This window comes from Mandrillus leucophaeus, unplaced genomic scaffold, assembly GCF_000951045.1.
Source record: "Mandrillus leucophaeus isolate KB7577 unplaced genomic scaffold, Mleu.le_1.0 Scaffold245, whole genome shotgun sequence".
Lineage (NCBI taxonomy): Eukaryota > Metazoa > Chordata > Mammalia > Primates > Cercopithecidae > Mandrillus > Mandrillus leucophaeus.
Window position 1 is genome coordinate 896,387 of NW_012102532.1, and position 12,702 is coordinate 909,088.

Consider the following 12,702-nt stretch of genomic DNA (forward strand, 5'->3'; position numbering starts at 1 on the left):
AAAAAAAAAAGGGTGGCAGAGGTTGCAGTGAGCCGAGATCGCACCACTGCACTCCAGCCTGGGTGACAGTGCGAGACACCATCTCAGAAAAAGAAAAAGAAGCACTTATTGAGTGGCTGTTTACTGCCCTTTTTATGGTCTGGGAATACAAGAAAAGTATCAGAAGAGATAAGATGAATGGATATAAATCTAAATTATTTATTTATTTAGCGAGTATTTCTTCTGAGGCAATACTGCATAGCTCTGTGGGATACCAGAGACTGGGTCTATAATCTTGTTGAAAGATATTCTTAGGTAGCAACCTTCTGCAAGGATTGATTAAGTGCCAGAATGAAGCTGAGCACAGTGGCTCATGCCTGTAACCCCAGCACTTTGGGAGGCTGAGGCAGGTGGTGGATCACCTGAGGTCAGGGGTTCGAGACCAGCCTGGCCAACATGGCGAAACCCTGTGTCTACTAAAAATACATATATTAGCCCAGTGTGGTGGTGCATGCCTGTAATCCCACCTGCTTGGAAGGGTGAGGCAGGAGAATCACTTGAACTCAGGAGGCGAAGGTTTCAGTGAACCAAGATCACGCCACTGCATTCCAACCTGGGTGACGGAGGGAGACTCCGTCGCGGAAAAAAAAAAAAATGCCAGAGTGAGTGATCCATGATAGGAGAGGAAATCTGGGTGGACTGGACTGGGTGATGCAAGACAGTGTCCTGGTCAGGTGGGTCTGAAGCAGAGACCACAAATTTAGATGTCTTTCTAGGCTGTGCAGCTGTCAGAGATGAGTGAGGCTGAGGCAGGAATCTGTTGAATTGGGGAGTACTGCACACTGCCCAGACATATTCCAATTTAGAAATATCAAACACTCTGAGGGCCAGACAACACAATTTGTGGTGTCTGGTGCGTGTGTCTGTTCGACTCTGAAAACTGAATGTCTTCAACTCTGAATTTAGGGTAGGAATTGGATGGCGTATGGAGCAAGAGGGCATTGTGGATTGGGAGAATAGTGTAAGCAAAGGCCTGAAGGTGGAAATGCGCCCTTCCTGTGGGAAGCGTGATCAGAGAGGCAGAGAACTGCTTTTGATGAGCCAGGAGAGTTAACATTGGCTGGGAAAGATGGAACAAAAAGTGGAGTTCCACACAGGGTAAGGCTGGGAGGGTGGAGAGGAAGACTTGGGTCACCTCCTTTGTCTTCATTCTTGCAGCTGGCTGAGAGTGACTTTGCCTCCACCTTCCGGCTGCTCACAGTGTTTGCTTATGGGACATACGCTGACTACTTAGGTAACCAGAGGGTGTGGTGCTCTGGAGTAATGGAGATGGGAGAAGGGCAATTTCTGGAGGGACTCAGAAGAAATTCCCAGGATATCCCACTGAGATCCCCTGGGCACGTAGGGTCAGTGTCAAGACCTGAATTGGCATTGAACATGGGAGGGGAGGGAAGGAGGCTAGGGCTTCCCAGAAAACTGATATCAGGATTCCTTACACTTTATCATTTTTCCCTAGCTGAAGCCCGGAATCTTCCTCCACTAACAGAGGCTCAGAAGAATAAGCTTCGACACCTCTCAGTTGTCACCCTGGCTGCTAAAGTAAAGGTGAGTGGCAGTCCCCCAGTCCTACGGTCTTGAGCATCCTTTTGTATGTCCCTGGGAGTCCACACTAGGACAGCCTTTGTCTGGACCATGGCTGCTTCCTGCCCTCCCCTTGTCCAAGGTCTGTATATAAACTCCATTAGCAACCGTTTAGGCTGATAGTATTCTTAGTTTTCTGTGTTGTTTTTATTTTTTAATCAACTTAAGTTCTAAATAAACATCTTTTGTGTATTTGGTCAAAATAGCAACTAGGATGTTGTTGAGGTGTTGTTCAACAATACCTTCTTCCCTACTGCAGGAAACCAGACTCTCTGTTGATGAAGTGCTAGGCTTCTCTTTGTTAGGATGAGAAATATATATCCCAGAAGTATCTGTGTATTCCCATTATTAATGGCTGTTTTTTGTCTAATATCACCACCCACCTCCCCAGCCTGCCCAGTCTGCAGCTCGCAATAGTTACTTGACTCTCAGTTGTCCTCGGGATTTAATTTAAACCGGGCTCTCTATTGAGAGACACCTCCAAAGGAATGCCTTTTGCAAGTAGGCAGAGTATAAATGATAAACAGTAACTCCCGATCTCTCCCACTTCCGCTTTCTCCCCTATGTCAAGCTGATCTTGACTGAGGACCGGGTGATACCCTGAACTGTGGCCAAAGGAGTGACACCCAGGCAGATGTCATTTTCTCCCTCTGTGGTGTGGCAGGGGTGAGGGTGTTAGGGGAGCATTTTGTATTTTATTTAAGATTGTGCTTCTAATGATGCTGTTTTTGAAGTGGAAATACTTTTGTTTATTTTGCTTTAGAACCAGCCTCTTAGAGGAAGTGATTTAGGAATGGGAGTGGAGGGCAGGTGGGCTGGGGCAGGGGGAAAAGGAGGGAAGATTTTTGGAAGCCATTTTCTGTGCGGAACCTCACAAATCCTGAGCTGATCTCCTCGGCCCCAGTGTATCCCATATGCAGTGTTGCTGGAGGCTCTTGCCCTGCGTAATGTGCGGCAGCTGGAAGACCTTGTGATTGAGGCTGTGTATGCTGACGTGCTTCGTGGCTCCCTGGACCAGCGCAACCAGCGGCTCGAGGTTGACTACAGCATCGGGCGGGACATCCAGCGCCAGGACCTCAATGCCATTGCCCGAACCCTGCAGGAATGGTGAGAACCGTATCCTGGCACTGTCCCCTTCCTTGTCACCCTGAGAAAGAGAAAGGCGCTTCAGGGTGAGAGAGGGCAAGAGCTGGGCTGGTCTGTAGAGGTGGAACCCAGGAGGATGAAGGGAAATGAATTTATCCCTTCAAAGGTTTCTGGGGAATGCAGGAGTGGGGAGACTCTGGGAGGCGGCAGAAGTCAGCGTCCTTGATACAGCAATTGGGGGAGGGAAAGGGAGTGATACAACTGAGGGGATCCTAACCAGTAAGGTTGGTCGCCTATCTTAGGCTGGATTCTGTCGATTGGTCTATAACTACCATTGTCCACAGGCCATGGACCTTTTCCTCTTTTTTATTTTCTTTGTGTCCCCATCTAACTTCAGGGTTTCTGTATTCATTAAGTCACCTCTTTTGCTCTTTAGCATCTCCTACCCTATTTTGGTTTTAGTTCCTACTCCCATCTTGCACGTTACTCCAGGCACTTCCTTATCGCTCTCTGACCACACTGAGTGTCCATCCCACTGCTAGGAGTGTTATCACAGGTAGTTTCTAGGTGCCCTGGTGAGGGTTCCCAACTCAGACTCAAAATGCCCGAAGCTGTGTTCTGGCTCTGTTGCTCAGGTTGGAGTGCAGTGGCACCAGCTTGACTCACTGCAGCCTCCAACCTCCAGGGCTCAAGCCACCCTCCACCTCAGTCCCTCGAGTAGCATGGGACTACAGGCTCGTGCCACCACATCCGGCTAATTTTTGTATTTTTTGTAGAGACGGGTTTTTACCGTATCGCTCAGGCCGGTCTTGAACTCCTGAGCTTAAGCAATCTGCCTATCTTGGCCTCCCAAAATGCTGGGATTACGGCGGTGAGCCACTGCGCCCTGCCTCTAGGGTTCTTTTTGAGTCCGTTTTCTGCAAGTCTGTGATCGCAGCCCTTGTCTGCTGACACTTCTCTCCCCTGACTCCCGCAGGTGTGTGGGCTGTGAGGTTGTGCTGTCAGGCATTGAGGAGCAGGTGAGCCGTGCCAACCAGCACAAGGAGCAGCAACTGGGCCTAAAGCAGCAGATTGAGAGTGAGGTGAGCAGTCAGGGGAGCGGGCAGACCCAAGCTCCCCCAGCCTGGGCCACTTGTCCTTTGCAGAGAGGATTTGGACAGTGGCTGTAGCAGACAACCAGATGAGCAGGGGCTGGAAGGTTCTGGAACCTTCCTTGCTATCCCCATTCCTTTCATCCTGGTAGGTTGCCAACCTTAAAAAAACCATTAAAGTTACGACGGCAGCAGCAGCCGCGGCCACATCTCAGGACCCTGAGCAACACCTGACTGAGCTGAGGGAACCAGCTCCTGGCACCAACCAGCGTCAGCCCAGCAAGAAAGCCTCAAAGGGCAAGGGGTGAGCCAGGGTAGCAGGAACTGCTCACTTCCAGGGTGCCCTGCTTTTACCCCAGGGACCTCTTTGTCCTCATTTCCTTCAGTTACTTGCATGGGAGTAGGGAGTGGGGGGAACCTCCAGAGGTTAGGGGATTCCCTGCATTCTCTTTCTCTCTCTTTCTCTCTCTTCTCCTTGCCAGGCTCCGAGGGAGTGCCAAGATTTGGTCCAAGTCGAATTGAAAGGACTGTCGTTTCCTCCCTGGGGATGTGGGGTCCCAGCTGCCTGCCTGCCTCTTAGGAGTCCTCAGAGAGCCTTCCTGTGCCCCTGGCCAGCTGATAATCCTAGGTTCATGACCCTTCACTTCCCCTAACCCCAAACATAGATCACACCTTCTCTAGGGAGGAGGCAAATGCAGGTTATGTTTTTGTTGGTACTTTTTGTTTTTTGTGACTTCATGTGTTCCATTACTCCCCGCTGCCATCCTGTCTCCCCTGTTTCCTTAAGAGCTCAGCATCTGTCCCTGTTCATTAAATGTCACTGAGTAGGTGGGTAGCCCTGATAGGGGTTGCTGTGTTTCAAGCATAACCCACAGGCGTCTTTTCTACCACCTCATCCCTGCATGCCTGATCCCCAATTCCTATACCTTACCCCCCACCTATTGAGCAGCCTCTGAAGAGCCGTAGGCCCCCACCTTTACTCACACCCTGAGAATTCTGGGAGCCAGTCTGCCATTCCAGGAGTCACTGGACATGTTCATCCTAGAATCCTGTCAGACTACAGTCGTTTCTTTTCCTCTCTCTGGCCCTTGGGTCCTGGGATTGCTGCTGCTTCAACCCCAGAGCCTAAGAATGGCAGCCGTTTCTTAACATGTTGAGAGATGGGTGTTTCTTGGCCCTGGCCATTTTGGGAAGCTTGATGGCAATCCTGGAAGGGTTTAATCTCCTTTTGTGAGTTTGGTGGGGAAGGGAAGGGTATATAGATTGTATTAAAAAAAAAAGGTATATATGCATATATCTATATATAACATGACACAGAAATAAATCTATGAGAAATCTATCTACAAACTACCCTGAACCAGGTATCTTCTGTGTTTGATATTTGTGGATGGGAAGAAGACTCATTCCCAGTTCACTCTAAAAGAAACAGTACTGGAAAATGAAGAGACCCAGATACTATTTGCTGAGTCTCTGGCTGAGGCCTAGATCTCAAGCTGTATGCCTTTGGACAGGTTGCTCAGCATCCATTCAGAAGTAATGAATTCTTCTGAGTAGTGGCTCACACCTGTAATCCCAATATGTTGGGAGGCCAGGGTGGGCATGTCACTTGAGGTCAGGAGTGTGAGACCAGCCTGGCCAACATGGTGAAACCCCGTCTCCTAAAAATACAAAAAAATTAGCTGGGTGTGGTGGTGCATACCCATAATCCCCTAAGGAGGCTGAGGCAGGAGAATCGCTTGAACCTGGGAGGTGAAGGTTGTGGTTGCAGTGAGCCAAGATCATGCACACCAGCCTGAATGACAGAATGAGACTCCATCTCAAAAAAAAAAAAAAAAAAAAAAAAGGGATGGGTGTGGTGGCTCATGCCTGTAATCCTGGCACTTTGGGAGGCCAAGGCAGGTGGATCATGAGGTCAGGAGATTGAGACCATCCTGGCTAACATGGTGAAACCCTGTCTCTACTAAAAATACAAAAAAATTAGCCAGGTGAGGTGGTGAGCATTTGTAGTCCCAGGTACTGGGGAGGCTGAGGCAGGAGAATGGCGTGAACCTGGGAGGCGGAGCTTGCAGTGAGCCGAGATGGCACCACTGCACTCCAGCCTGGGCGACAGAGGTGAGACTCCGTCTCAAAAGGGAAAAAAAAAAAAGGCTCTGGACATGCAAATGGTGGCCACTGTTTCTGCTCTCAAGGAACTTGAGTTCAGTCTATGTCCTCCCACCTCATAGAATTATAAGGGAAAGAGTTGATAATGAACTTGAATTTTCACATCGGAACCACACAGAACTGTCAGATCTGTGGCAAGAGGAAGCCATTGGACTCCTGCCCTCTGTCCACTAGAGTTCTCTAGGAAGTGTGCTAGAAGGATCGGAATCCTTGGCCTAGCTAGAGTGCTGCCATGGACTCCCTAGATTTGGAGAACTCTGGTGTGAGGGACAGCTGAGCCTTCGTTTGCATGTGAAGTGGTTGCCTTCTGAGGGTCCTGGGGTTGACAGCTGCTCCTCAGAGCTTGTGATGTTCTTTAGGTGGAGATTTAGGACAGACCACCCTTCATTGGTCCTAAAGCTATCAGTCATGGAATTAGAAAGTGGGAGTGGGGGCTGGGCACAGTGGCTCATGCCTGTAATCCCAGCACTTTAGGAGGCCGAGGCGGGCAGATCACGAGGTCAAGAGATCAAGACCTTCCTGGCCAACATGGTGAAACCCATCTCTACTAAAAATACAAAAATTAGCCGGGCATGGTGGCGCTTACCTGTAATCCCAGTTACTCGGAAGGCTGAGGCAGGGGAATTGCTTGAACCCAGGAGGCAGAGGTTGCAGTGAGCCAAGATGGTGCCACTGCACTGCAGCCTGCTGACAGAGCGAGACTCCGTCTCAAAAAAAAAAGTGGGAGTGAGATTCTGCGTTTCTTTTGTGTGTGTGTGTGTGTGTTTTCGAGACAGAGTTTCACTCTTGTTGCCCAGGCTGGAGTGCAATGGCACGATCTTGGCTCACTGCAACCTCCATCTCCTGGGTTCAAGTGATTCTCCTGCCTCAGCCTCCCAAGTAGCTGGGATTACAGGCATGCCCCACCACACTTGGCTAATTTTTGTATTTGTAGTAGAGACGGGGTTTCTCCATGTTGGTCAGGCTGGTTTCGAACTCCCGACCTCAGGTGATCCGCCTGCTTCAGCCTCCTAAAGTGCTGGGATTACAGGCGTGAGCCACCACGCCCGGCCAGATGCTAGGTTTTTGATTACAAATTGGCTAGGTAAGCTTGTCTTGAGCGGGGCAGCGACTTAGTGAGACCAGTCTAAGGTGCCCCATTTCAGGAGTTGAAACTCTTGGCTTCTCAGCTTTTCCCTAGACAAGCAAGAGTTGATTCTCAGTCTCTGCCTCTGAAATAACCCCTTCTTCCCACACCCTCTAGTGTGTAAAAGTTGCTAACCCTTGGTGCTTTGAGCCTGTCCTGCCACCCCTGCCCATGCTCCAATTTTCCTTTGGAACTTAGTGTCGCCTTTACCTGTAAGCTGGTCCCAGCTAATGGTGCCATAACTTCCCAGGCCTCCCTTACTCTATCCTTTAAGAATGGCTCTCAAGTCTAATGTGGGCTAGGCTGGGACTGCCTGACTTCACCCAGAGAGGAAGGGGAAAGCATTCACATCCCAAGGTTATGGGACAAAGACAAATGCCATTTGCCTTTGATTTACAGAAAGAAGTGTCTTGGCTGTGAAGGCCTGGGGAAAGGACAGTAAATTATTTGGGAGGTGGTGAGGATCAGTTTTTGACCCAGAAATGTGGTTTAAGATTTAGGGATTCCATGTGTAACCAGGCCCAGGGCACCAGGAGAATTTTCCTAACCAAGAATCTTGTCTTCCACTTGCACGCTCACACATATGCTGATCCTTACTGGCTAGCAATCTTGGATGATTTTAGGGCTGGTCACAACAGTTAGTTATCTATTACTATGTAATAAATTACCCTAAAACCATGCCTTAAAACAACATGTAAGTATGATCTCAGTTTCTATGGGTAAGGAATCTGGGCATGGCTGACTTAGCTTTCTGCTTAGGTTTCTCACAAGACTGGAGTCAAGGTGTTAGCTAGGGCCATAGTCCTCTCAGGGTTCAAGTGGGAAGGATTTGCTTCCCGGCTCACTCAGTGGTTGTCAGCAGGATTCATTACTTCACAGCTGGTTGGACTGAGGACCTCATTTCCTGACTGACTGTTGGCCAGAGGCCACCCAGGTAGCCTCCATCACAGCAAGAGCCAGAAAGACAACACCAGCAAGATGAAGTCACAGTCTTGTTACTTAATCATGGAAGTGACATCACGTCACTTTTACCAGTTACCGGGTCCAGTCTATATTCAAGGGGTGAAGACTACACAGGGTGTGACTGTCAGAAGGCAGGAATCATTGGAAACCATGTTAGAAGCTCCCTACCACAGACAGGTTTTCCGGGCCACCAGCATCAAAATCATCAGGGGAGCTTCTGAAAATGTGCATTCCTGGACCCCACTCCCACCCTTTGCTATTGAATTAGCATCTCCAGGGTGTGAACTGGAAATGTGCCATCATCACCCTCATTGTCTCAACTCTGCAAGGGCTCTGAAAAGGCTGCTGCAGGGCCTTGGAAGACATGTAAGGGGGCCCAGGGTCACTGTCTGAGAGGGAAGGGCAAAAGTGAAACTTCTGAGTACAGGGCAAGAGAGCAAGAGAAACTTGTCCTTTCCTTTGAGGTTCTTAAGTACATGGTTATATATTACAAGTGTGATAAGTACCTTAAGAAGTATTGGGTGTGGCCGGGCGTGGTGGCTCACGCCTGTAATCCCAGCACTTTGGGAGGCCGAGACAGGCGGATCACAAGGTCGGGAGATCGAGACCATCCTGGCTAACACGGTGAAACCCCGTCTCTACTAAAAAAACACAAAAATTAGCCAGGCGCGGTGGTGGGCGCTTGTAGTCCCAGCTATACGGGGAGGCTGAGGCAGGAGAATGGCTTGAACCTGGGAGGCGGAGCTTGCAGTGAGTGGAGATCCCACCACTGCACTCCAGCCTGGACGACAGAGCGAGACTCCATCTCAAAAAAAAAAAAAAAAAGTATTGGGTGAACCGAAAGCATTTAACTCAGATCTAGATCTTGCTTGGGGTCAGAAAAGCCTCCAAGGACATGACCTTTAAACTGAAACTAGAAGCCCAAGTAGCAATTAGCCTGATAAAAGAGAGGGTGAGCATCTTGGCTGGGAAGAGTAGTGGGATAAAGGCCTGCAGGCAGAAAGCTTCATTCTGTGACCCACTGCCTGTCCTTCAATAGGAAATGCATAATTTGGGGGATGGGGCAAGATAGACAATGCTGTACTTAATGTTCATTTATCAGTCAATTGGCAAATATATCTTGTTTTTTGTTTTATTTTGCTTTTGAGACCATGTCTCGCTCTGTCACTGGAGCTGGAGTACAGTGGCAGGATCATATGGGAATGGGGAGGGAAGCCCCAGGGGCCCAGAAAATGTCAGAGAGACCACAGGAGGAAAATCAAGAGAACAGTCCCATAAAAGTTTATGAACTCCTGGGCTAAACTGAGCTGTGCAAGCATAGATCTGCCCCTAAACAGCCTAGCGAAGGCTTTGTGAACTGAGTTACAGAATGGATCACTGTCCAGGTCTGACTGGCCACTGGGTGGCATCTGAGCCGGACTGATCCAAATAGCACTGCGAACACTTTTAAAATAAAACTGACATTGAAACCACAATGCTAAAAAGGCAGGTCAAAACTTGCTGCCTGAACCTGATTACCTGCTAAAACAAATTAGCATTCAACATGTTCAACATACTCCTTAAGATTTTAACAAGACCCAGAGCCTCAAAACGTAGTATTCAAAATATCCAGAGTATAATCTAAGATGACTCAGCATACAAATAACTCTCCAGGGAAAAGACAGCCAACCCCAAGGAGGTGGAAGTGTTGGAATTTAAAGCAAATGCTGCAAGCAGTCTAACCATGCAGGAAGAAGAAAGGGAGAATGCTTTTGAAGCAAATGTAAAGAAAGGTTTTTTTTTTTTTTTTTTTTTTTTTTGAGACAGAGTCTCGCTCTGTCGCCCAGGCTGGAGTGGAGTGCCGTGGTGTGATCTCGGCTCACTGCAAGCTCCCGGGTCCACACCATTCTCCTGCCTCAGCCTCCTGAGTAGCTGGGACTACAGGCTCCTGACCTCATGATCCGCCCGCTTCGGCCTCCCAAAGTGCTGGCATGTGAGCCACCTCACCTGGCCTAAAGAAAGTCTTAGCAAAGAAATGGAAGATATAAAGAACCAAACCGAAAATAGCAATAACTAGGCCGGATGTGGTGGCTCACGCCTGTAATCCCAGCACTTTGGGAGGCCGAGCTGGACGAATCACCTGAGGTCAGGAGTTCAAGACTATCCTGGCCAACATGGTGAAACCCCACCTTTACTAAAAATACAAAAATTAGCCAGGCATGGTGGCGGGCGCCTGTAATCTCACCTACTTGAGAGGCTGAGGCAGGAGAATCGCTTGAACCTGGGAGGTGGAGGTTACAGTGAGCTGAGATTGTGCCATTGCACTCCAGCTTGGGTGACAACAGCAAGACTCTGTCTCAAAAAAAACAAAAACCTAAACTTCCCAAACCTGGGAAAAGACAAACACAGATTCAAAAAGTTTGGTGAATAGCAAATAAGATATACTCAAATCCATAGCCAGTGTGGTGGCACATGCCTGTAATCCCAGCTACTTGGAAGGCTGAGGCAGGAGAATCACTTGCACTCCAGCCTGAGTGATAGAGCAAGACTCCGTCTCAAAAAAAAAAAAAAAAAATCTATGTCCAGACACATCAGAATAAAATTACTAAAGGTTAAAGACAAAGAAAAAAGTCCTACAAGCATTTAGAAAAACAGTGCTTTTCACGCAGGATAAAAATGACTGAAATGACTGCACATTTCTCATCAGAAACTATGAAAGTCAGGTGGAACTAGAATGATACTTTTAAGGGGCCGAAGGGAAATAACTCAAAATTCTATATCCAGTGAAAATATTACTCAGGAATGAATGTGAAATAAAGATATTCTCAAGTGAAGGAAAATAAGAATTTGTCACTGGCAAACCCGCTGTACAGTAAATCCTAAAGGAGGTTCTTCAGGCAGAAGAGAAATGACACCAGAGGAAACACGGAATATTAAGGATGAAGAGCAACAGCAATGGTAAATATAATAGATTATTTTTCTCCTCTTAAGTTCTTTAAAATGTTTATGACAGTTGAAAGAAAATTATAAATTTTCTTGATGTTTGTCTCCTCAAGAGGGAATTCTCTAAATTTAATTTTAAAACAATTATAAATTCACCTAGAGCCATGCGTGGTGGCTCACGCCTGTAATCCCAGCCGTGTAGACCAGCCTGGCCAACATGGTGAGACCCCGTCGCTACTAAAAACACAAAAATTAACCGGGTGTGGTGGTGCATGCCTGTAATCCCAGCTACTTGGGAGGCTGAGGCAAGAGAATTGCTTGAACCTGGGAGACGGAGGTTGCAGTGAGCCGAGATCGCGCCATTGCACTCCAGCCTGGGCAAGAAGAGCGAAATTCTGTCTCAAAAAATAAATAAATAAATTCACCTAGAAGGCTGGGTGTGGTGGCTCACGGCTATAATCTCAGCACTTTGGGAGGCTGAGATGGGCAGATCGCTTCAGCCTGGGAGTTCTAGACTAGCCTAGGCAACATGGCGAAACTTCACCGCTACAAAAAATACAAAAAAAATTAGTGGGGCACGGTGGCATGTGCCTGTAGTCCCAGCTACTTGGGAGGCTAAAGCAGGAGAATTGCTTGAGCCTGAGAGGTGGAGGTTGCAGTGAGCCAAGATTGTGCCATTGCACTCTAGTCTGGGTGACAGGAGTGAAACCCTGTCTCAAAAATTAAAAATCAACAGATAAATTCACCTAGAACTAACCATTTTTAGCATTTAGTATGTGGAGTTTCAGTATTGGTAGTATGTGGTATTTGTCATTTATAGTAATACATATGACAACTACGAGATAAGGAGACAGTAAAGGGACCTATGTTGTGGTGAAATTTCTACATTTAACTTGAAGTGATAGAAAAAACTCTTGATTGTGAAAATTGTAATCCCCATAATAAGGGTGAGTAAACCATATTCCACAGGCCAAATCCAGCCCACTGCCTGTTTTTGTAAATACAGTCTTTTTGGACTGTAGTTACACCTCATTCATTACATAGTATGTATGGTTGCTTTTGCACTACAGCATCAGATTTGGGTGTTGCAACACACATTGTATGGCTGGCAAAGCTCATCATATTTCTTACATCCAGCCCTTTACAGAAAAAGTTTGCCGGCGGAGCGCGGTCGCTCACGTCTGTAATTCCAGCACTCTGGGAGGCCGAGGTGGGTGGATCACCAGGTCAGGAAGTCAAGAACAGCCTGGTCAAAATGGTGAAACTCCGCCTCTACTAATACAAAAACTAGCCAGGCGCGGTGGCAGGCGCCTGTAATACCAGCTATTCAGGAGGCTGAGGCAGGGAATTGCTTGAACCCAGGCGGCAGAGGTTGCAGTGAGCGGAGATGGCGCCACTGCACTCCAGCCTGGGCAACAGAGACTCCCTCTCAAAAAAAAAAAAGAAAACGTTTGCCAATACCTGTCCTAGAGCAACCACTAAAGAAAAGAAAGCCGGGTGCGGTGGCTCACGCCTGTAATCCCAGCACTTTGGGAGGCCAAGGTGGGCGGATCATGAGGTCAGCGTATCCAGACCATCCTGGCTAACACGGTGAAACCCCGTCTCTACTGAAAATACAAAAAATTAGCCGGGTGTGGTGGCGGGTGCCTGTAGTCCCAGCTACTCGGGAGGCTGAGGCAGGAGAATGGTGTGAACCCGGGAGGCGGAGCTTGCAGTGAGCCAAGATCGCAC

At 48.1% G+C, this 12,702-nt stretch overlaps 2 protein-coding genes across 3 annotated transcripts in view; one reads left to right on the forward strand and one right to left on the reverse strand.

Annotated features, from left to right (window-relative positions):
- Positions 1-5,147, forward strand: part of COPS7A (COP9 signalosome subunit 7A) — an 8,073-nt gene extending 2,926 nt beyond the window's left edge. For both annotated transcript variants that reach the window (XM_011982986.1, XM_011982985.1), the window contains exons 3-8: positions 1,198-1,273; positions 1,496-1,584; positions 2,525-2,727; positions 3,683-3,788; positions 3,950-4,101; positions 4,280-5,147. In XM_011982986.1, coding sequence (XP_011838376.1) covers positions 1,198-1,273; positions 1,496-1,584; positions 2,525-2,727; positions 3,683-3,788; positions 3,950-4,101; positions 4,280-4,319 — 666 coding nt within the window. In that variant the 3' untranslated portion in view covers positions 4,320-5,147. The remainder of the gene's footprint in view (positions 1-1,197; positions 1,274-1,495; positions 1,585-2,524; positions 2,728-3,682; positions 3,789-3,949; positions 4,102-4,279) is intronic.
- MLF2 (myeloid leukemia factor 2) overlaps positions 2,451-12,702 on the reverse strand; it is a 38,106-nt gene continuing 27,854 nt past the window's right edge. The window contains exon 11 of the mRNA XM_011982982.1: positions 2,451-2,479. The gene's annotated coding sequence lies outside the window, so the exon portion shown is untranslated. The remainder of the gene's footprint in view (positions 2,480-12,702) is intronic.